The sequence below is a fragment of the Carcharhinus amblyrhynchos genome, chromosome 5, assembly GCF_965287045.1.
Source record: "Carcharhinus amblyrhynchos chromosome 5, sCarAmb.v2.hapA, whole genome shotgun sequence".
NCBI lineage: Eukaryota > Metazoa > Chordata > Chondrichthyes > Carcharhiniformes > Carcharhinidae > Carcharhinus > Carcharhinus amblyrhynchos.
Window position 1 is genome coordinate 64,406,143 of NC_137328.1, and position 25,873 is coordinate 64,432,015.

The 25,873-nt window shown below is 41.4% G+C and overlaps 1 protein-coding gene across 1 annotated transcript in view; it reads right to left on the bottom strand.

Moving 5' to 3' along the window:
* Positions 1-14,702, bottom strand: part of tmc2b (transmembrane channel-like 2b) — a 62,816-nt gene extending 48,114 nt beyond the window's left edge. Inside the window, exons 1-5 of the mRNA XM_080189790.1 lie at positions 14,603-14,702; positions 14,410-14,560; positions 8,128-8,274; positions 2,848-2,938; positions 1,370-1,451 (exon numbers count right to left, since the gene is read on the bottom strand). Of these exons, the coding sequence (XP_080045916.1) occupies positions 1,370-1,451; positions 2,848-2,938; positions 8,128-8,274; positions 14,410-14,560; position 14,603 (472 nt within the window). The 5' untranslated portion in view covers positions 14,604-14,702. The remainder of the gene's footprint in view (positions 1-1,369; positions 1,452-2,847; positions 2,939-8,127; positions 8,275-14,409; positions 14,561-14,602) is intronic.
* Positions 14,703-25,873: the final 11,171 nt, after the last annotated feature.

Consider the following 25,873-nt stretch of genomic DNA (forward strand, 5'->3'; position numbering starts at 1 on the left):
CCGTAACCTCGCACAGCAGGAAAGACCAATAGAACCTTACTATTCAAGGAATCATCAGCTACGTTCCTGTTAGGGGTTGATTAATTTCTCCTGGCACTTGCTACATTTGTAGATTTGTTTGTTTGTTCCCAGCATTGTTTAAAGTTGTTGAAGTCTGCAGTGAGTGGTGACATGTGTTACAGGACTTTGGCCTGATTTCAAGAATTCTGCATAAGCCAGTTGCTCTCAGACATGAGTCCAGTAGTTTGCATCCAACATAAACTTCAGCATGACAGGGAGAATGAGTAGAGGTGACGCAGAGCAGCTGGAAAAGGGAGGAGACGGGTGAGAGGGTTTTCAGCAGGATGCCCTATCCACCCATTCAAGTGGCAATTCTTCTACCGGAACCGAAGTGAGGATCGGTGGGTTACATGCCTCTTCATCATTAAGTATGTCCTCACTATAAGGCTGTAAGGGCATTTAAATATCATTGGATAAACATATGGATGATATTGGAATAGTGTAGGTTAGATAGGCTTTAGATTGGCTTCACAGGTCGGCACAACATCGAGGGCCGAAGGGCCTGTACTGCATTGTAATGTTCTATGTTCTATGTTCACTGAAACTGCAACCTCAGAGCAGAGGAAGGATTTGTAAGTGGTTTTGAGGGTGGATGCACTTATGAAGTTTTACATATCAGCCTCCTTCTGGTCAAGAGCAGACAGTACTTGCAACTACTGCACATATCTGGTTCATAATTCATGTTTTAGGATGTAACATTTTAATTCAGAAATACAACTTCTAGGTTGGAGGTTACACACCTCTGGTGACTGTCCCTTTAAGGATGCACTTGCAGAACAAGAGTCACATGACTTGGCAAATCAGTTGGGGAGCAAGATGGGGGATTACCCTGGTGAGCTTCTTCATCTTAAATGTACCTGGATGGGCACTATACAATTTGCCTAGGAGGAATTCCCATCCTGGTAAAGGGACAATTACTCTGGACATTTTCACAACTCAATACATATTTCCATCTATAATAATAGTTTAATCTCTTCAGAAATTGGTTCACCAGCCCAATCCATTAATATCCTGTGCTGCATTGTGGACAACAGCAGATCCCTCGATACTTGGTTCAATACTTGATTTGCTGCACCAAAACAGGCAATGTGTCCAAAAAATTCAACATCATAACAATTTCCTGTGGTACTGGGGGAAGTACTACGCTCTCTGGTAAAGGCAGGTGACTAAGCAGATCTGCATTCGTAATATGCATTCCAGGCCGATGCCTGAATGTATATTCGTAGTCTGCAGATGAATCCTTAAAGGGATAAACACCACAACAACTGAATTTTGTCTTCAATAGATTCATTTACTGCGGCATACTTACTCTCAATCTCTTTTATTTTCATCTCCCAAGGTATGCAGGAAGTTTTAAAATTTTCAAAGTCCCTCTTAAATTTGATCCATTTCTGAAATATTAAATAAATATTCAAATGATAGCTGGCCTTTCTTAGTCCTAAAATTGTATAAATAAGTACTCAAATGTTCTTTTAAGCCATCCTCCTCTCTTCAAAAAACTAAGACTTGTGTCTTCTATTTTATGCATAAATCTTTCAGAAAATAAAATATCAGTAAAATCAAAGTAATACTTTATGATGTTTTCAAAGTCATTATGAATTAAGAGCTGATTTACCATCCTATATATTTCTTTAATTGCTTCATCCTGTTTCTAGTTAGCACAGCATGGTGGCAAACTGCTTTGTTGCTTCCATATGTTATGCTATGATGGTTGGATTTTACAATCCTTCCCACTGATGGGATCCTCTGGCCTAGCCGAAGGTGATCCTCTGTGGTCGCGGGGCAGTCATGCGAAGCAAAATATTATAGGTGTCAGCTCGTCGGAAGTTCCCATCAGTAACCAAAGGCAAATCACCTCCACCACCAGCAAACACACTGTGTGAGAGGGGATGGAAAATCCTAGCCAAAGGATTCTGCTATTACGCGCATTCTGAAAATTATAGCCATAAACAGTAGTCACACTCTCAGCTCATCAGCCAAGATGAGTTGAAATTAAGTCTGAGGTCTATGTGATCAAACATGTTTACTTTTTAGAACAAAATTCACCAAACATTTATGATTAATCCTGTCATCATTACTGCAATTGCTTCTTACCACTGTATCTACCCTTTAAGTCATGATGTGGATATGCCGGCGTTGGACTGAGGTAAACACAGTAAAAAGTCTGACAACACCAGGTTTAAGTCCAACCGATTTATTTGATAGTAAACTCTGATAGTAAGATCTGTAAACTGTCTGTGCTTTATATGCTCTGTCTGAGGCCAGAACTCTCCATTCACCTGACGAAGGGACTAACCCCAAAAGCTTATGAGTTTACTATCAAATAAATCGGTTGGACTTAAACCTGGTGTTGTCAGACTTTTTACTGTGTCTACCCTTTAAGCTAGCTACTTTAATTGTTCTACCTCCTAATCTGTTAATAATTTAAGGTGTGTCTTGAGTTACGAAAGGTTGTGAGGTTGGTGGCTGGAAAGATTCTTCTGGAGTCTTCACAAACTGAGGTAACTCGTATGCACACGAAAATTCTGCCCCCAAGTCTCCCAATTCTAGTTGCCATTTTCTTATATTGTGGAGGGGAGCTAGATCCAGGTCTGGAACTACAAAAGGCTTAAAGAAGCTGAGAACATACAGTCACCATTAGGGGATACAACAACATCTATTACAGATCTTTGCAAATCACTGGTGCAGGGCACAATCACATATGCTACTGGTCAGTACCAATGCACAAAGAGCACATAATAATATGTATAAATTCTGGTGAAAATAAGATGAATGGCAGATACTAACCTTTGTCATCATCACTTTGTAGGCGTAAAACTTTCTACCTTTTCCCTTCCCTAGAGCACCTTCAAATTTCTCTATAAATGCCTGAGATTCCCTAATAAGTAAAAGTTAAAACTGAGTTAATAAAACAGCAACTCCTGTCAAATCATTTTATATGTTCAGGAGGCTGGGATTATTCAACACTACTCTACCTGAAATATTTAATATCATTTGGTGGCAACTGTTCTCAATTGCAATCATTTTGCCATCATTTGATATCACTTCCATTCACAAGCAATCATCCTGCTGTCATTCGGTTTCATTTTCACTCAGAACTAACCACTTAGCCATAATTTTCACACAGAACATACCCCCTGATATCCACATGCATCCTTCATGTCCAAATACCCTCTTGCTCCTTTCGTAACTCCCATGTATTCTCCATAGCTCATCACGCAATATCCACTATGGGCTCAGGAACAGTGTGGTGACAAATTTTACACTTCTAACAATCTAATAGAGGTCTCACACAAACACAGTTGCTATAGAAAAAAAATTCCTATTCATTCAAACTCATTCAAAAAGTGTAAACCCTCTCAAATGGTCAAAGAAACAAACATCGATTTTGTTAGCCACATCAAATTCAGCTAATCACTTCAGAACTTCATAAACTGTCAATTAAAAGATAATGAGAGGCATGGACAGAGTGGATAGTCAGAACCTTTTTCCCAGATTGGAAGGGTCAATTACACGGGGGCATAGGTTTAAGGTGAGAGGGACAAGATTTAAAGTAGATGTATGAGGCAAGTTTGTTCACACAGAGGGTGGTGGGTACCTGGAATTCGCTGTTGGGGGAGGTAGTGGAAGCAGATACAATAGTAACTTTTAAGGGCCATCTTTACAAATACATGAATAGGATAGGAATGGAGGGATATGGTCCCCAGAAGAGTAAGAGGTTTTAGTTTAGCTGGACAGCATGGTCGATGCAGATTTGGAGGGCTGAAGGGCCTGTTCCTATGCTGTAAGTTTCTTTGTTCTTCATTCTTTGGAGGTTGCAGGTTTGGAAAGTGCTGTCAAAGGAGCTTTGGCAAGTTGCTGCAGTGCATCTTGTAGATGGTACATAATGCTGCCACTGTGAGTTGGTGATGGAGGAAGTGAATGTTAAGATAGTGGATAGGATACCAATAAAGCAGACTGTTTTGTCCTGGATGGTATTGGTGCTGCCCTCATCCAGGCAGGTGGAGAGTATTCCATAATATTCCTAAAGACTTAAATCAAACAATCACTTAGTGGTACAGAACTTAACTATTGCTGAAAAGAGTGACATGGTGCCAAAGCCTTTCATCTTGCACTCATCAGAACAAACAACAATGGCAAAATTCAGATGACTACAACAATTTATACTACAGGAGAAAAGGATGTCAATTGATTGGAAAGTCTGGCGCAATCTAACCGGCTGTTCACACCACACTTCCGCTGTAGTGAGGTCAGAGAATTTGGTGCCAAGCTAAATCCCTGATCACTGCAGCAGGATGGGTAAATCTCACCAGAATCAATTATGGGTAACACTCTGGCATCACCTGTAATTAGCCAAGGCATTTCAAAGAGCAAAGAAAATTATAAGCACAGAACAGGCCCTTCGGCCCTCCAAGCCTGCACTGACCATGCTGCCCAACTGAACTAAAGCCCCCTACCCTTCCAGGACCATATCCCTCTATTCCCATCCTACATCTCCATTTCCATGGAGAAAGCAATGGGGAACTATAGGGTAGCTAAATAATTCAGAAAAGGTGCAGGACTTGAACATATCCCTTTTGTTTGTGGAAAACAGATCCCTGTGTATGAATGTATCCCATTTCTAAAAAGCATAAATGAACCATGTTATGAGCTTGACTGATTATTTTAAATTGGCTGTTAGTGTACATATCTGCACACTCAGGGTTATTCAGCAAGTATTGCCCAATCATGGCATCACTTCTAACAGTAGACATTTGTTTTGGGGCTTTTCAAGTGCAGGCTGCTTGAATATGGTCTGTACTCTGCCTATTGTGAATAATTAAATGAACATAGTGCTGATTTGATCAGTCAGTCATTCGGATGTGTACCTGGCAATGCACCAAGACTATGCTGTGGAACAGTGACGATCTGATCAGCTCATTGTTCACTGCATATTGTGCACATTTATAAATAAGTCACAACTGCCATTTTCAGATCTGAAAATTAACTGGTCTACTTCAACTTACCCCAGAAAGCCAAAGTAGCTCAGAAATATGAACAATGAGTTAAGCAAGCTAGTTCATGCTGCTACTATACAATGGTTACATGTCTGGTATTTTCAACTAACAGGATTCTGCTGTCAGTCCAAAAAGACATTCTGCCTACTACATAGCAACGTCATGTATGATTTAAGTGCTGGCATGATGTCAGGTACATAGGCTATATGCCTCAACAATTAGTTAACCAATCAAACAGCGTGTTCTTTGGTTGTTTGCAATGGGTTGAGTCCAGATTGTGTTCAACCAGCCCACACCTGCAAAGCCCAGTGCAAGACATCTACTGTTAGTTGTGACTCTGCAACTGAACAGCACTTGCTGAACAAACCCAATTTAAAATAATCAGTCAAACTTATAACATTTACACTTGCTAGAAAAAACATACATTCATATGCAGAGACCCATTCTCTGCAAACAAAAGCAACATTTTCAAACCTTGTACACTTTCTGAATTCCCCAAGAGTCTGGGGAGCCTATGGTTCCCTACTGCTTTCTTCATTGCAATGTCCTCAGCCAATCAGAGTCAACTTGTCAAAAATCAGCACCTTTTTCTTCTGTAGTATAAATCAATGTGATTGCTTGAAATTTGGCATTCTTAGAGTTAAACCACTTCAGCTCATGGCAATTACACAAGCCTTAATCAGTCCTTCACAAATGTTTAAAACCATGGTTCCCACACAGCGGGTTAAGACCCTTGGAACAGCGAAAATGGGGTTTGTTTGAATGCAGCACTGTTTTCAAATGGCCCAGCAAGTTTGTGTTTTTGCACCACACCTGTGCAATTGGATAAACATCTGAACATAGAACATAGAACATTACAGCGCAGAACAGGCCCTTCGGCCCATGATGTTGCGCCGATCAATTAAAAAAGCAATGACCCTCTAACCTAAACTAATCCCTTTCCATCCGTAAACCTATCCACGGATCTCTTAAACGCCCCCAAACTAGGCGCATTTACAACTGCAGCAGGCAGGGCATTCCAATCCCTCACCACCCTCTGGGTAAAGAACCTACCTCTGACATCCGTCCTATAAATACCACCCCTTAATTTAAAGCTATGCCCCCTCGTGCTAGCTTTCTCCATCCGAGGAAAAAGGCTATCACTGTCCACCCTATCTAAACCTCTAATCATCTTGTATGTTTCAATAAGGTCCCCTCTTAGCCGCCTTCTTTCAAACGAAAACAACCTCAAATCCCTCAGTCTCTCCTCATAGGACCTTCCCTCCATACCAGGCAACATCCTGGTAAACCTCCTGTGCACCCTCTCCAATGCCTCCACATCCTTCCTATAATGTGGGGACCAGAACTGCACACAATACTCCAAGTGCAGACGCACCAGAGTTTTGTACAGTTGCAACATGACGTTGCGGCTCCTAAATTCAATCCCCCTACCAATAAACGCCAAGCCACCGTATGCCTTCCTAACAACCTTATCTACTTGATTCCCAACTTTCAGGGATCTATGTACACATACACCTAGATCCCTCTGTTCATCAACACTATTCAGAGTCCTACCGTTAGCCCTAAACTCTACACATCTGTTATTCCTGCCAAAGTGAATTACCTCACACTTTTCCGCATTAAACTCCATCCGCCACCTCTCGGCCCAGCTCTGCAACTTGTCCAAGTCTCTCTGTAAACTATGACACCCCTCTTCACTATCTACCACTCCTCCGACTTTGGTGTCATCAGCAAATTTACTGATCCACCCAACTATACCCTCATCCAGATCATTTATAAAAATTACAAACAGCAGTGGCCCCAAAACAGATCCCTGAGGCACACCACTTGTAACCGAACTCCATGACGAATACTTACCATCAACCACCACCCTCTGTCTCCTATCTGCTAGCCAATTCCTGATCCAATTAACTAAATCACCCTCAATCCCATACATCTGCATTTTCTGCAGAAGCCTTCCATGGTGAACCTTATCAAACGCCTTACTAAAGTCCATATATACCACGTCAACTGCCTTACCCCCATCCACCTCTTTGGTCACTTTCTCAAAAAACTCAATAAGGTTAGTAAGGCACGACCTACCCTTCACAAAACCGTGTTTTGTCTGAAGGAAAATACTGCTATGAAAAAGGGGTGAGGGAGTGAGTCTAGCTGAGCTATTCTTATGGGAAGATGACATGAACACAATCTACTCAATGACCTCCTTCTGTATTGTAATCAATTTATGATCTGTAACTCCATGAACAGAAACCCTAATGCAGTTAACTCCTCTGTCATGCATATACTAGCTAGTCTTAGCCAGAAATACAGCTAGCTCAGAGAATTGTAATACAGCTCCGAAGGACTCAGTTAAAAATAACTGATATAGTAGGACAACTTCAGGTTGTTGATGAGAACTTTGAGCTCAACTAGACTATGGACCACACTTAAGACAAAAATAGTTAATTGCTACCGAGAGACAAAAACAGCATGCAAGCATGGAAATTCAATCTCTTGAAGCCAAAGTGCTGAACTGTACTTTACATGATGAATGTGTCCTCATGCCTTTGCTAACTGAATGAATCAGTGGACTGCTTAACCGTTGTAATTTTCAGCAGTGTGACATTTTTTTCTGAATATTATTTTTGTTATATTGCAGAAATATTAGCATACAAAATATGATCGTGTTTGTATGAAATACCTTAGTCTGCTATTTTAGTTAGTGCATAAACCTATAAAAAAAGGGTTCATTTCTCAGTAAGTATAAAATAATGGACAAAAGAATGTTGCACACATTGATTATACCCTAAAATTCACTGAGTGCAATTTCAAGATTTATTTCTTGAAAAATATGTTAATGCCACAAAGTATGTCTGATGAAAAGGTTTGGCTAAATAGAAAGTTGAATTGATCTTCAGGGAATCTTAAGGAGAGATCGTATTGATGCAACTGATTTTGCCTTGTAGTGTTTTTTTTAAATAAACATGGATTGTATTATCTCAAATTCATTGAAAGGTAGTTTTTGGTGCATAGATTACTTAAGTGAAGAAGAAAACTCTGAAAGATTGTGCAGAAATGACAGATCAATTACTTTAATGTCGCAAGCTTCCTTTTCATACGCCAGGCTTTGGTCCTTAAGATTGCCACTAGTTTCTTCTTTTCTTCCACTTCTTCCAAAACCTTGGCAAGTTCACCCTCTGACAAAGAATCTTCGCTGTTTGATGAATCTGAGAAGGAGCTGTTGCAAAATACAAGGAAAATAGATGTGCCAGTTATAAGAAACTCACATCCTGGATGCAGCTCAGGCCAATTATTGGGGTAGATTTTTACCTTTACTATCTGAGTGTAAAGTATCACCTGGGTGGACCACAGGAAGGAAACTCTGATTGAGAGTTATACATGCTTTTTACATCATGTGCTGCATTATCTTTCCATTCGTTTCAACAAATCAGAGCTTATAAGAAACCACTGCTGACACACATGCATAAAATAATTTTTGATTTGATTAAATGGGTGTAAGAATTTGACATTATATTTGCTGAAAAGAATGTGCACAGGTTTTATGTAGGCTATTGTCTAAATAATATCACACAAACTTTTATTTAGTAATAAATTAAATATTTCACCATTGTTTAGGTTATGAAGCATAATCCAGTGAACATAAGAACATAATAAGAACATAAGAAATAGGAGCAGGAGTAGGCCATCCAGCCCTTCGAGCCTGCCCCGCCATTCAATAAGATCATGGCTGATCTGTCGCTGCTCAGTTCCACTTTCCCGCCCTCTCCGCATAACCCTTAATCCCCTCTCCTATCAAAAACCCATCAACCCGCGTCTTAAAAATATTTATCGAGGCAGCCTCCACCACTTCAACGGGCAGAGAATTCCAGAGATTCACCACCCTTTGAGTGAAGAAGTTCCTCCTCAACTCCGTTCTAAACCGCCCCCCTTTTATCTTGAAGCTGTGCCCCCTAGTCCTATTGTCTTTTTTGAGCGGGAAGAGTCTTTCCACCTCTATCCTATCCATCCCATTCATCATCTTATACGTCTCAATGAGATCTCCTCTCATTCTTCTAAACTCTAACGAGTACAAGCCCAGTTTATTCAGCCTCTCCTCATAGCTCAACCCCCTCAACTCCGGTATCAGCCTAGTAAACCTCCTCTGCACTCCCTCCAAGGCCAAAATATCTTTGCGCAGATGCGGCGCCCAAAAATGCACACAGTACTCCAGTTGCGGCCTCACCAATGCCCTATACAGCTGCAGCAAGACCTCCCCACTTTTATATTCAATCCCCTTCGCTATGAAGGCCAGCATCCCATTCGCCTTCCTGACCACCTGCTGCACCTGCAAGCTGGGTTTTTGCGACTCATGCACAAGGACCCCGAGGTCCCTCTGCACCGTCGCCTGCTGCAGTTTTTCGCCCCGTAAGTAATAGTCCTTCCTACCATTATTCCTACCAAAGTGGACCACCTCACACTTGCCAACATTAAATTCCATTTGCCATTTCCTGGCCCATTCGCCCAGCCTATCTAGATCCTTCTGCAGACTCTCCACACCCTCCGCACAATTTGCCGTTCCCCCAATCTTGGTGTCATCAGCAAATTTCGACACTCTACACTCGGTTCCCTCCTCCAGATCATCTATATAAATGGTAAAAAGCTGAGGCCCCAGCACCGACCCCTGGGGCACTCCACTAGTCACCATCCGCCAATACGAATAGCACCCGTTGACCCCCACTCTCTGCCTCCTATTTGACAACCAATCCTCTATCCACGCTAACACCCTACCCCCAACTCCATGTCCCTCGACCTTCTGCAATAACCTCTTGTGAGGCACTTTGTCAAACGCCTTCTGAAAATCTAGAAAGACCACATCCACCGGCTCTCCTCTATCCACCGCCCTAGACACATCCTCATAGAACTCCAGTAAATTTGTCAGACACGACTTCCCTTTAATGAAACCGTGCTACGTCTGCTCTATCAAGCAATTCCCTTCAAGATGCCTCGCAATTTCCTCCTTAATGACAGATTCTAACATTTTACCTACCACAGACGTTAAACTAACCGGCCTATAACATAGGAAACTGATGAGCTTTCTAGGTCAGACAGGGCAGGTTTTTACCACTCATTTCTTTTCCACAGGACCAAGAATTTCAATACTTAAATCAGACAACAAAAGATAATGTAAAATTAATCCGTGAAAAACTGAGAGAACTTACATACTTCTGTGCCCCTAGTAACATCCCATGATATAAATAAGGCGACATACATATCTCACCAAACTCCCGGAAGTGATTTTTCTTCTTTCTTGCTGTGGGGTAACAACTTGAACCAGTCAATATTCCCAAGTATTTTTGAATTAAAATAAACTGCTAGAATAGAACTGTGAGGTGGCAAGTGGTGGTGCCAGTGGCAAATAGAAATGGGTACTTGCTGAATGCTGAAGCCAATCATTTTCCTCACTGCAGGCAGGCTAGACTGTCAACCTACTCATATAAGACAGTCTGATATATGATTACTTTCCTAGCTGCACCAACCTGAGAAACGGTCAAAACAAAGAAAATATAAGTCACAAGTGAGACTTTTTAAAGACTGGTCAGCCTTAGCTCAGTGAATAAATCCCAAGAAACCCCTAAGAAATTTGAGCACAGAGGCTGGAATTTTACCATCCCGCTCACCACGGGATTAGGAGCAGGTGAGGGATAGACGATGGACCATTTTACAGATTCAGGACAAGCGAAGCCATAAAATTCTACCTATTCCACTGGTTAATATTGACAGGTCAGTGGATGGGTTGCACTATCAGGAATGCTGTCTTTCATGAGACATTGAACTGAGGTCCTGACTGCCCACTCAGATGGATGTAATAGTTCCCAAGACACTCCTCAAATTCTTAACCAATTTTAATCCTCAGCAAAAGTAACTGAAAAAAAAACTGTTGTTTGTGGGGGCCTGCTGTGTGAAAATTGACTGCTTTGTTTCCCTACAGCAGAATGGTGTATATACACTTCATATTACTCCATTGGATATCAACTGCTTTGTTTAGTTTAAAATTTATTTATTGGTGTCACAAGAAGGCTTACCTTAACACTGCAATGAAAATCCCCTACTCGTCTCACTCCGGCACCTGTTTGAGTACATTGAGGGAGAATTTAGCATGGCCAGTACACCTAACCAGCACATCTTTCGGACTGTGGGAAGAAACCCACGCAGACATGGGGAGAACATGCAGATTCCGCACAGTGTCCCAAGCCAGGAATCGAACCCGGGTCCCTGGCATTGTGAGGCAGCAGTGCTAATCACTGTGCCACCGTGCCAGCCCTTTGGGATGGCCTGAGGTTGTAAGATGTTATACAAATGCAAGTACTTTCCATTCCTTTCAAATGCAGGGTATCTTACAATTAAACTATTTAAACTTAACAGTTGTGTTCTTGCAGTCTATCTCATATGACCTTTAAGAAATGTATTTTTTTTTAAAATCGTGTTCTCTGCAGTTGTAAGCCGGCCTTTTGGTTTCATTGTTGCCGGGCTATCTGGCTAGAACTTCTTTTATTGCTGTTTCAATGGTTTAATTGGAGTTGTGTTTATTTTTACTCTGGACCTCAGGTACTTTCTGGGATTTGTTTTTCTGACCCTGCATTGTTAGGAGGAAGACTGGTTGGCAGGTCATGTGTTTTGGACAGTTTTTTTTCACACTGAATTCAAGGTTTCTCTTTCAGTTTGGCTGCTAGCTGCTGTTTAGTTAGAAGGAGTATGGCCATCAGATTGAAAAGCAGTTTTCACTCTCTCCCCCGGTATTGGAAATTCAGCTGGCTAGCTGGAAGCAAGGCTTCTTGCCTTCCTGGAGTGAAAACTCTGTTATTGGTGGTTTTGCTACAAAGAGCCTCTCTCCCTGGTGTTTTAGGAAGCTGATCTGACTTCAAGCTTGTGTATGTGTGTCTCAAGAGAATTGCAGCATGCAACCAAAGGACTAAGTTCCAGCATCATATGAGCATTTGTAATTTCTGTGCTAAATCTGTGACAAGGGTGTTGTTTAAGAAAACATTTCATACTTGTTAAGGTTTATACAATATCATGGTTGTTTTGTTTCTTGTTTGTAACTGGTAAAAGTTATTGCTAATTTTCTTTCTATGCATGTTAACTGTACTCTTTAATAAACTTTGTTTGGTAAAAGCTGTCTAGTGGGTCAGTTGAATCATACCTGAAGTGAAACATCTCATGCTTACCATAGTCAAATTCAAATTGCAAAACCTATGATCCAGGCAGACTTCATAAAACACTTGGGAGTTTCATCACCTTCATTATAACACTTGATTCAAAAATGTTTTGCAATATTGACTAGTTCAAATGAACAATATGTTGCAAACAAATACCTTTCATTAATTAAACCTTTGAGACATTTGCTGGACAACAGGAATAAAAATAGGAAACAATGGAAACTCACAGTACTTCTGTCAACATTTGAAAAGTGAAAAACAGTCTAATACTCTGAATCAAGATCTTTAATCAGATTACAATGGAGTAATCATTTTGATCCTACCCACCTTGGGAATTATTGCAGGCGAGACTGAAAATTGTGTGGACCATTTAAAGTCCATTGGCATCGGGCAGAAATTTCCAGTCTCTGGGCAGGCAAGAACTAAAAATACTGTCCAAAGTGCTAATGAAAAGTTACATCCAAAACAACAGTTATTGACAGATATTGGGCAGAATTTCCCCAGTTTGAGACTAAGTACAGTGGCAGGCAGCTCTGACAGCACCTGTCCTGCCAGACTGAATAGAAGGATCCTACCCCAGATTCTACACTTCAAAGTTCTTTAATTAAGCATTAGTGAGAGTCAGTGAGTACTGGTGAACCACCAGCTGATTCATCGCCTGCTCTCAGTAGACGAGTTTAAAGGTCCTAGCACCATATTTAAATACCAGTCTAGCACACTAATATCACTGTCTCCATCAGCTCACCTGTCTTCACCAGATTGCGCAGGATGTCAGCAATCCAGAGGAAAAAAGCTAGCAGCCTCAAAGGAAATCTGTTCCTTGAATCAACTACCCTCCCTATGAACCTATCACCTGTCAAGGCATCTATGCCCCACTTAGATTTCTACCTATCACATCTGGAGTATGCATCCAACCCCTTCCAGTGAATGATGTGGTATCCTTTTGACTCCCTTGTTTGACAGATTTTCATGTAACCTTGCTGGGATCCAGCTTCCCTACATCTGGTTTTCCTTCTGCCTTCCATCATTCATCTTATTCATCAACCCCAGCGCAATACTGATCTGACTCTCTGTCACAGGAGGATTCATGGGTCCAGCAGCAAGATGCTATCCATGAAGACCAGTTCAGCATGGAGATGGAGGGCAGGAATCAATTGCCCCTGCAGAGTAGTGTACAGCGCATCAAGACCAGGATCGCACTATGACAGAAAGTTGTTGCACTTACCTTGAAGTCTCTGGTGAACTGAGGACCACATTGTTTATACCACTCATTAGCAATTCGTTTGACGCCAACATAAATTCCCTTGCATGAAGCAAGATCGAAAGACCTGATGGGATGCTGGCGGCAGCTGTTTTAATCAGCATTCATGAGATGCAAATGAATGTAAATAGCATTTGCGAAACCTGCCAGTGGGAAGGATGATCCACCATTAACACCCCCTTCCCCCCACCCCCCCAATCACAGGGAGAGTTGCAACGTGATTGTACTCTGGTGGATTTCTGACTTTAAGTTCCTGCCAGATTCACCATGCCCAGCAACCACTAAACCCAGGATGGTTGGGAGAATTTGCCCCTTGAGTGTATTTCCAACATTTTCTATTTTTGCTTAATGTATTTTAAAATTGTACTCCTATCATTGAGTAAAAACCAATTTCTGTTCCCTCTCTCTAATGCCTCTCCCTAAAAATACACCACATTGGGATTATCTTAACATGTGTACAGGAAGCAAGCAAGTCACAGGATTTATATTTTGCTCTTTGATGTTGGAGATCACTTACACTTTGTTGATTGACTGACTCCTTATACTCAAATTGAGTGCTTAATGCAAAGCGCAAGATATGCCAACTTGTTCTCCTCCTTCTTATTTCCCCATTCCCTTCTCCAAAGATAGAATACACTATCCTTCTAGTTTGATTCACTTCTGATTAAATACTCAGTCATGCCCTATGTACAGAGTGATGGGATATCTCACAGAAGCAATAACCTTCTGTAAGTACACAGAACACACCTACACATATCTTTCTGGCTTAACAAATACAACACAGGCAGTTAGCATTTACCTCTCTCATTTACGTTCAAGTGATTCTTTTGCATTAACACAATACCTACTATAATACTTGGGAAATGACCATGCACAGTAAAGAGAAACTAAATACCTGGAGGATTTTCCTCTCTTCCTCTGGTCCTTACTATTGCCCTTTTCAGTTTTCTTGTTACTTTTATTACTTGCTTGTTTCTGCTTTTTATTTTCTTCATCCTTCAGTTTTTTGTTTGCATTGGCTCTATTATTTCTATTATTATTATGCACTGTGCTCTTTGTTCTTTTCTTATTTTCTCCCCCGATTTCACTGTCATCCTCACTTTCCTCTTCTTCTTGATTCTTTTCGCTTTTTGTTCTGGTTCTTGAATTTTTAGTCGTTCCTTTGGCTTCTTCTTCACTTTCATCATCGTCTTCATCATTCATGTTGTTCTTTCTTATCCCATTCTGACCCCGTGGTCTCCTCCTGTTGTTCCTTCGTTTGAGTTTCGCATCTTCTTCCGAGCTATCCTCGACATCCTTAGATGCTTGAGATGGTTTTCGAGTATTTTGTTGCTTTCTACTCTTCACTGGTTGTTTTGTATCTTCTTCTTTCTCTGAATTGACAGGAAAATTACATTAAATGTAAACTTTGAAACTCCTCGAATGACTGAAATGACAGAGTAACTGAGAAATACATACCACATAGTCCCAAGTTTGATTGCAACCTGTGCTACAATAACAGATTTCAATCAAGGTGGCTATATTGGTTGCTATAATTGCCTCAGTTCCCTGGGGTTAAAGAGCAGAAAATCAACCAGGGTTCCCTCTTCTGATCACAATCCAGCCTTACCCAATAGGACTTGTGGCCATGCAGATGTCAGGGAGTGCCATATCAGTTTTCACTGTTATGTGCTCCATAGTGGAACAAATCAGTATCTAGGTTTACTGATGAGGTAAAGCTGCTTGAACAAGATGCCCAATCACCTATAGGCAAAAATAATTAGCCCAAAAATAATCAAAAGGAACACTTATTATGAACACATTTTTTGCAAAATGTTAAAACAATTTAAAAAATGATAAAAGGCCATATTTTACTGCAACTATAATGTTAGTGAAATTTCAAACCGCAATTTGTGTTTCATATCCGAAGCATAGTTTAAGTAAATATGATGGATTTGAATGAATTTTTTTCAGCTTGATTATTTGGGACGAATAATTTTGAACTGTAATGTGCAAATGATTTTAGTTATTTTTTCTGAATGAATATATATTTACCACAAGACATTTTGGCCCAGATCTTCCACTCTACGGATGGTCATACCCCAGAAGACACGCACGGTATTCCCCATGCAAGGATTGCATGGGAGTTGCCCAGGAAGTTTCAATTTATATTGGACAATTACCCTGCTTCTGCAATCTTCTGAAACACTGATTTAAAGTCAGGGGGTGAAACCTTATGAGAATTTGGCAGACTGTCAGTCCTGGTGAGAAAACTAGCATGTAACTCTCCAGATCCACTGGCAGTTTTCTCTCCAGGTCTTGTCACTTTAACGGCTAAGAAAAAGGAATCAACAAAGTTTGAGCTGTCAGTATGGTGAAGCGGAGCCTTTTAGAACCGGAAACTGACTCCAGATAGCTGAAACAAAAATTAATCAGCCTGCACTCCCTTCCCCACTTCACTACGGATGTATCTGTGACCTTTGCCCCCTACCCCCGTGATTATCGCTGGCATCACCCTCCTTTCACCCACTGCCCCTGATCACCACCAGCATTGCCCCCACTTTCCCACTGATCTTCACTGACATCTCATTGCTCTCTGTTTCTGCTCTCCCCACACCCCTCCCCCCACCACCCACCACAAATAGATGAATCCATAAGAACATAAGAAATAGGAGCAGGAGTAGGCCATCTAGCCCTTCGAGCCTGCCCCGCCATTCAATAAGATCATGGCTGATCTGAAGTGGCTCAGTTCCACTTTCCCGCTTTCTCCCCATAACCCTTAATTCCCTTGTCTACCAAAAACCTATCTACCCGCGTCTTACATATATTTAGCGAGGTAGCCTCCACCACTTCAACGGGCAGAGAATTCCAGAGATTCACCACCCTTTGAGTGAAGAAGTTCCTCCTCAACTCCATTCTAAACCGCACCCCCCCTTATCTTGAGGCTGTGCCCTCTAGTCCTACTGTCCTTTCTGAGCAGGAAGAACCTCTCCACCTCTATCCTATCCATCCATTTCATCATCTTATACGTCTCAATAAGATCCCCCCTCATCCTTCTAAACTCTAACGAGTACAAGCCCAGTCTATTCAGCCTCTCCTCATAGCTCAACCCCCTTAACTCCAGTATCAGCCTAGTGAACCTCCTCTGCACTCCCTCCAAGGCCAAAATATCCTTGCGCTAGTGCGGCGACCAAAACTGCACAGAGTACTCCAGCTGCGGCCTCACCAGTGCCCTGTACAATTGCAGCAAGACCTCCCTACTTTTATATTCAATCCCCCTCGCTATGAAGGCCAGCATCCCATTTGCCTTCCTGACCACCTGCTGCACCTGTAGGCTGGGTTTTTGCAACTCATGCACAAGGACCCCCAGGTCCCTCTGCACCGTCGCATGCTGCAGCTTTTCGCCCTGTAAGTAGTAGTCCTTCCTACTATTATTCCTGCCAAAGTGGATAACCTCACACTTGCCAACATTGTATTCCATCTGCCAGGTCCTCGCCCACTCGCTCAGCCTACCAAGATCCCTCTGCAGACTTTCCACACCCTCCGCACAATTTGCTGTTCCACTTATCTTCGTGTCATCAGCAAATTTTGACACCTTACACTCGGCTCCCTCCTGCAAATCCCCGTGCAAGAGGCTCCCCCTAGGGCCTGCCCAGTGCCAAATCGTGGCAAGGGAAATGCCAGGGGACAGTACCAGGGTCATTGCCACAGTCCCTCTCCCCCAGGGGCTACAATGACCGCTGCACCCCCCGGAGGATCCCCTCAACTGGTTCACGTCTGGATGAACCTGTTGCAAAACTCACCGACATTACATCACGGGTTACAAAAATCTAATGAGGAAGGAAATCTGATGAGGGTGTGTTTAATTACATTTATTTAAATGCATTGAAATCAGGTTCTGGCCTGATTACGTTTCCCGCAAGGAGTGATGAAAGTCAGAGATCATGATCTCGCCAATGAGATTCATGATTTCCAAGTTTTGTTGGATCATGAGACCCCACCAGCGATCTCGCAGATGGATAGTGCACGCTCAAGATCCCACCCAGCAACTTCAGATGGTTCTGATATATTTAGCAGATTAGTTACAGTGGAAGGTAAGAAAATAGGAGCAGAGTGGCAATCTGACAGTGAGTAAAATTCTGCGTAATAAATTCAAATGCAATGGAACAAAGAAATAATTTACATTTTTACAGCATCTTTCATATACTTAGAGCAGTGTGAAGCACTTCAAAGTACTTTTGAAATGTAGGGAAGTGCAACAGTGACTTTGTGGTTAAGTAGCCAGATTATTTGTTTTAGTGATGTTGGATGAAGGATAGGGCACTGGGGAAACTCTCCTTCTCTTAATCAAATAATTCTACAGAGGGCAGATTTAACTGTAAGAAAAAGATTAACGGACTGGCTATGAGTTCAGAGCCAATGTTTGTTATGTGCAAGCTGGATGGGTCTGACATTACATGGATGCTTGTTATTTTCAGTGAATTAAATAGAACAATTTGAATTGAATAGAACAGTTCATCGCAGCAAACTGGTTGAATCAGTGGAAATTAAGAACATAAGAAATAGGAGCAGGAGTAGGCCATCTAGCCCCTCGAGCCTGCCCCGCCATTCAATAAGATCATGGCTGATCTGAAGTGGCTCAGTTCCACTTTCCCGCTTTCTCCCCATAACCCTTAATCCCCTTGCCTACCAAAAACCTATCTACCCACGTCTTAAATATATTTAGCGAGGTAGCCTCCACCACTTCAACGGGCAGAGAATTCCAGAGATTCACCACCCTTTGAGTGAAGAAGTTCCTCCTCAACTCCGTTCTAAACCACCCCCCCTTTATCTTGAGGCTGTGCCCTCTAGTCCTACTGTCCTTTCTGAGCGGGAAGAGTCTCTCCACCTCTATCCTATCCATCCCATTCATCATCTTATACATCTCAATGAGATCTCCCCTCATTCTTCTAAACTCTAACGAGTACAAGCCTAGTTTATCCAGCCTCTCCTCATAGCTAAATAGATTAATTAAAACCAGACGCAATCACAGCAGTACAGACATTCTTATATGGTTAAGCCAACTTAAGGACAACGTGAGGATGCGTGAACCAACTAACAGCTGAATAGTACCCAACTAACCAATCGACATTCAGAAAAGGATTGCACAGGAGTTCTTTTGAAAAGTGCATTCTATATGCAGACTCCTGAAAAGGTCTCATACCAGGAGAACTCAGAAAGGAAGAGAGAAGATACATATTGATATGGAGCAGAGAAAGAATGAAGGCTGGCTTTCAAAGTAATTTCATTACAGTGTTAATGTAAGCCTACTTGTGACACTAATAAATAAGCTTAAAAACTTGAAGATACTTATTGATGGGAAGATAGCCAGTGAAAAATCTCAATCAAAGATCCTTCCTGAGCAACTTACTGTCATCTCAGATTAAGCATCTGGAGGAGAATTGCATGATTCATTTTGTTTCAAATTCTCAATAAAGTTGTGAAATTGTATCAACCATAATTATTGGTCTCCAAATTTAAGAAAAAAGTGAAATCACCTACATGACTAAAAGTGAGATCTCCTCCAAAGGCAAAACCTCCAATGATGCAGCAGCCTCTCACCAAAACACAGAAGTGCTAGCCAAGAATACACACTGAAGTCTCTGGATTGCCATCTGAAATGACAACCTCCTGACTGAGAAGCAAAAAGCACTGAGACTGAGCCAGGACTGATATCTTCTTAAGGTTAATGGGATTCACTGTTTCAATGTTTGAGCAAAGATAAGTTTTTGAAAGTTTTTGTTAGGTAGAATGATTTTACATGATTAGAAGGCCTATTGTTGATATACTGATGACAATCATTAAAAAAGGTAATTACTTCTGGCTTACCGTCATCATCATCATCATCATCTTCTTCTTCTGTCTCAGTCATTTCAACAGCATCAATCTCAATTCCAACTGCAAATAACATTTTGATGTTACTCGGAGAAGCTTTTTTGTTGCTTTCATTATTATGCAAAACCATAACATTACCGGAATTTTGCTTTACTTTAATAAACTCCTATTATTTTGTATCCATATAAACAGCAAAGTAAAACATAAGTAAACTTTGACAAACATGTATCTGGAATTTGTATTTCTTTGTGGCACCAATAGATCGCAGACAGAATGGAAATTGTGGAAAGTCACTCCTGGGCCTGTTCAGCTGTCGGACTGTGTTTTCACTAGGTCTTCTTCAGGAATGCAAGAAGCTTGTGGTTCTCCATAGCACGAGTTTCATTGAATATAAACTGTGAGGGGGAGATGAGATTGGAGAGAATAGGCAGTGGGGGGTAAAAGTGGGTAGATGTCCTTACGTGCTCAGATGTGGTGTTACTTTTTGGAATTTGCACAGTACCATTCTGATAGGCCCAAAAAGAGTGCAGCAGAGAGGGCTATTAATGCACAGCTTCCAAGAGCTCTTAAAGATAAGCTCATTGTCCCCTCATGCAACATTGATGATCTTCTGTCCATTTTGTTATTCTGCCAGATAATTTTAACTTGTGAGGTTCTTGAATATTTTATTCCTCCTACAATGGCACACAGAAATATAATTTCTTTCTGAGGATGCATCTCAAAACATCCAGCCACCTTACCTGTTCAAAGCATTCCTGAGCATTACTTTTAGGATTCCACTAGCTTGTCTCAAGATTGAAGATGGAGAGGAAATAGACCACTAGCAGGAAAGAAAGGGGTCAATTATAAGTCCACAGAAGAGGCACAGCACAGGAACTTGTCACCATCCCAGTTAGCCAGCCAAAGTGCATTGCTATATGTGCACCTGTACGCTATAAATGGCACTATTCAAAAGCAGGGTAAGTCCCCTCAGTATGTTGGCTGCGCCAAATCCATTGTCAGAAGAAAACCTAACAGTTTGCAATACCTTTAGTAAATGTTAATGCTTACAACTCTCTTCACAAATTACAATACGAAATGAAGTTGATGTCTCATTAACTGTACTTCATTGACTTCTAACCCTGGAACTTGTTTTCCAATTATGCAAGATGCAGCTGTGTTCTATATTGCTGCTTCTACCAGTCTGGAAAATGGCTGCTCCCCACATTAAACATAAAACATGGTTGCAGGCATCATGTCTCATGTTTGGAGTATTATGACCTGTATTTTGTAATCAGGGGGCAAAGTGAGGGCACTTGCCATTAACCTCACTGAAAGATGCTCACAAAAATCTAGCAGTGTCTGTGATGTGGATTCCCCTTTCCCAATTTAAGTCTGAATCTAGGCATTCCCAGCTGTCCATCAACAATGAAATCTTCAAGCAGGGTAAGCAGCCAATCACATTTAATTTGGAAAAAGGTACTGAACTTTTCACCTTTGAATTTTTACAGGGTGAATTAAAAGATCAGGATATGTACATAGGATTAAAACAGAAGTTGAAATATCAAAACAAACCTTTAAAAAACAATTATTATTTTTTAAATGTGATATTTTTGAAAACAGAATGATTTGAAAATTCTACAAACATAAAATTCCTTTTCCCAAGTCAGTGATGCTGTTCAGCTTTTTCAAAGATTTTACAGTACAACATACAGCATAAAGGAACAAGTTTTTGTCCAGTTGGGATTCTGTCTGGTCGGAATTCTCCTTAACTGCAATTTGAGGCAATTTCAAAGCACACCCTTTAAAGAGATGTTACCTGACAGTAATTTCTGGATTACCTCTGCAATTGGCCGTTAAGGTTTTTTTAAAATCATGTTCTCTGCTGTTAAGCAGTTTTGGATTTTTTTCATTGTTCCCAGGGATGTAGTTAGAAGTCTTTTTATTGCTACTTCAATGGTTTCACTGGGATTTTGTTTATTTTTATTCTGGGCCTCATGCAATGACTTGGAATTTATGACTGGGTTGCAGGCCATTTTTTTGAACAGCTTTTTTCTTCATAGTGAATTCAAGTTTTTCATTTTCACTTTGGCTGCTAGCTCTATTTAGTTAGAAGGGGTGTGGACATCAGACTGAAAAGCAGTCTCTCTCTCTCTCTCTCTCTCTAATATTGGAAATTCTGCTGGCTAGCTGGAAGCAAGGCTTTTTGCCTTCCTGGAGTGAAAATTCTATTGTTAGTGGTTTGCTGGTTAGTACCTGGAGCCTTTCTCTCCCTCTCTCTCTCTCCCCACCCCCTCACCCCCCCACCCCTAGTGTTTTGGGAAGCTGTTCTGACTCCAAACTTGTCTGTGTATCTATCAAGAGAGTTGTAGCATCCAAGCAAAGGACTAAGTTCTAGAATCATGTGAGCATTTGTATTTTCTATGCTAAACATGTGGCAAGGGTTTAGTTTATGGGATTTGTTTAGTTGAAATGGTATTTAGGTGTTAAGGATTGTACAATATCATGGTTATTTTTGTTTCTTGTTTGTACTTGGTAAAAGTGTTTGCTAATTTTCTTTTTATACATGTTAACTGTATTCTTAAATAAACTTTGTTTGATAAAAGCTCCCTAGTGGGTCCGTTGAATCATGAAATGAAGCATCTGATGCTCACCCCTGATCAAATTCAAATTGCACAACTTATGATCCAGACCAACTTCATAAACGCTGTGGAGTTTCTGACTTGAATTATAACAATTTGTACACTTCATAAGTTGCTATCCATTTCAGAGAAAAGAAAAAAGGATCATTTGCATTTATTCAGTGCTTTCACAACCAATGAGCATCTTAAAATGCTTTTCAGCCAATAAAGTCATTTTTGTCATGTAGTTACTATTGTAATGTAGGGAAGGAGGAGGGGGGGGCTCCTCCAGCAGTGGTGAAATGTGGAACAAAAACAGAAAATGCTACAACATCTCAGCAAGTCTGACATCATCCGCTGAGAGAATAGAGCCAGCATTTCGAGTCTGGATGACCCTTTATCAGATGAGAAGTAGCCCATAATTGGGCAATTAATTTCATCCATTGCATGGTGGGCACTTGCGCCACAGAGCTGGAGGTGGGTCCTGAGTAAGATGCTCTTGCGGAGTGTTGTGCAGATTCAGTGGGCCAAATGGCCTCCTTCTGCACTGCAGGGAGTCACGGTGATAGGTTCTCGCCACTGTTAATAAGGCAGTGGGAAGAAACCTTCCCCACCATGTTTCCAGCACTCCCACATCCTTGTCCATCTCCAAAGGGCAGGGAATATTCAGCCCCATCCACTCTATTGACAAAGCCAAGTATCCCATACATTTTTGCACCTTGTCAGACATCGCAGGTCTCTCCACCCTTGCATCACTTTTGAAAATTCGATAATTCAATTTCTCCTGCCTCTTCACATTCTTCGCACCAAAAAAAAATTTACATTCCAGCTGAAATCTGGTGCTATCCTCCTTATTGTTTACTCTATTTCCTGCCATCTGCAAACGTCGCTGCGAAACAGCACACTGCTCCCTGCAGTCTGATAAATATGCTTGTTCCCTCTTCCTCTATATCCATACTGCCAGGATCCCTGCAAGCCTACCAGAGTGACAGCTTAAACTATTGCTATTTGCGGGGGACAGTGAGAATAAATATCGCCTAACCATATAACAAGAGGTTAACTTGTTCAGGAAATCCGAAGAAGATTGAATTAAACGTTTGGCGCTACAGGATTGCTCAGCAGACTATTTGGAAATGTGCCTTGTCAGCGCCCAAAATACTCACCCTTTTCCAAATCGTCATGAATTTTGCTCTTGGTCTTCTTTACCATGATCAACACGTTTCAGGTGCCTCTCAATAAAAGAGTGTGGTCCGATGTGAAGACGGCTGCACAAATATCAGATGGGATTGGGGTGGATCAGAGGGCGATTCCTGCTGTTCTGCTGACGCTCTGTAACAAGCCGGATCGGCTGTGACCCTGGCAACAGGCAAAGGGGATGCTCTCCAAATCTTCCTGGGTTTGACACACACACACATATAGCAGGCGTGTTAGGTTAATATTTCATTCTTGCTGAGCATCCCCATGTTGAGTTAATCTGTAACGTTTCCCACGCAATGGATCTTTTCTTTTTAAAACAGGAGACCATAGTTTTCTGGACTGCGAGGATGTTGGTGAAGTAAAAAGAAATCCGGTAGTTGATTGATTGATTTATTATTGTCACATGTTTTGGGATACAGTGAAAAGTATGCTTTCTTGCGCAAAGCATACTGCGCATAGCGCGCATCTGGGAGGAGGAAAGGATAGGGTGCAAAATGTAGCGTTGCAGATAGGGATAGAGAAAGATCAGCTTAATATGTGATGGGGCTATTCAGAAGTTTAATGACAGCAGGGAAGAAGCTGTTCTTGTCTCTGCTGGTATTTGAGCTCAGACTTTTGTATAATTTTCCCAATGGAAGAGGTGGAAGAGAGAATGTTGTGGGTGCATAGGGTGCTTGATTATGTTTGCTGCTTTTCCGAGGCAGCATGAACTGTAGACAGAGTCAGTGGATGGGAGGCTAATTTGCATGATAGACTGGACTTCATCTGTGACCCTTTGTAGTTTTTTGTGGTCTTGGGCAGAGCAGGAGCCATACCAAGCTGTGATACAACCAGAAAGAATGCTTTCTATGGTACATCTGTAAAAAGTGTTAGGAGTTGTAGTAGACATGCCGAATTTCCTTAGTCTCCTCAGATAGTGAGGCACTGATGGGCTTTCTTAACTATAGCATCAGCATGGAGGCACCAGGACAGGTTGTTCATGATCCGAACACCTGGACACTTGAAGCTCTTGACAATTTTCACTTCATTCCATTGTCTGTCCCTCGCCCATTCTGATTCTTGTGGTGAGCGGGGCAGTAAAATTCCAGCCCATATGTCTTTGTTTCCTCTTCTCAGTATGTCTCCTGCTCTATATCTTTCATACAGTTCTCCTCATTTTCTTTGAATCCTAGCCAATATTATATTGGAACACAGCAGAAAGCTCCCCAAGACTGACACAAGAAAGGAATTGGGGCCTAAAGACCAAGTCTGGCTCCATTTATTAATATTAATTGCTAAAGGATCTCCTTTGATATTGTTCAGTAAGGCAAGTATCCCTTACAGTTCAATGTCCTTGTTCTGAAATCCCATTATATCATTTTACATTCTTATCACCTGCTAATGCATAGCAATGGCCTTTACTGTCAGTTCCTTGTCGACAGTCCACACCATAACACAGATATCCTGTGCACCATGTTGTCTTTTATGGATTACACAGACAGCATCTGACTGCCAGTTCCGCTATCTTGTTACACTGACAGCAAGAGAAATGTGATGTCCTGAATATTACCTGCTAAGCATTCTTTGTGGGAACCCTGCAATGCTAATGTTTCTTCCCTTTAGTTCTATTCATGTGGTGTTTCGGTCCCTTTCGGCATGCCTTGATTTCTGCCTTGATAGGGCAATTTGAGTTTCAGTGTTCATTCTTTGATCATTATGTTGTTCTGTATATAATATAAAATGAGGGGTAAAATTCTTAAAGTTGGAATATAACAGGACCTGGGTGTACATGTGCATAGATCATTGAAAGTGACAAGGCAGGTGGAGAGAACACTTAATAAAGCATATAATATTCTGAGTTGTATTCATAGCAGTACAGAGTACAAGAGCAAGGAGGTTATTGTGAACCTATACAAGACACTAGTTAGATCTCAGCTGGAATATTGTGTACAGTTCTTAGTGCGACACTATAGGAAGAATGTGAACACATTGGAGAGAGTGAAGAAGAGATTTACATGAATGGTTCCAGGGATGAAAAGCTTCATTTATGAAGATAGATCAGAGAGATTGAGACTATTTTGCTTGGAAGGAGGAAGACTAAGAGAAGATTTGCTAGAAATGTTCAAAATCATGAGGGGGCTGGACAAGTAGACAGGGAGAAACTGTTCCCACTCATAAAACGATCAAGAATGAGAGAGCACGGATTTAAAATGATTTGCAAAAGAAGAAAATGCAATGTGAGAAAAAATCATTTCACACAGCGAGTGGTGCGGTTCTAGAATGCACTGCCTGGAAATGTGGTGGAGGTAGGTTTAATGGAGGCATTCAAGAGGGCGTTAGATGATTACTTGAACAGAAACAATGTGCAGAAGTATGAGGAAAAGGCAGGAGGATGGCACTAAGCCATGGTGATCATTTGGAGAGCTAGTGCAGACACGATGGGCCAGAAGGCCTTCTTCTGTGCTGTAACAATTCTGTGATTTTGCCATGCCGAAGCAGAAATTTGAAAAGGAATCGTAATTGAAACAAGCCTTGAAGGATGGCCAATCGTGGGCAGCAGAGTCAATGCTTGGCCTCCAGAATCGTACTGGGATGGGCTTAGAAACTGGGGCTAGGACCAATCCAGTGGACCAGATTTTATTTTTAAATTAGTGCGAGATGAAAAGAATGGGTCTGTCAAGAGGATTGGTTGGATTGATTTAGCAGCAACAGGCTTTCTGCCATATGATG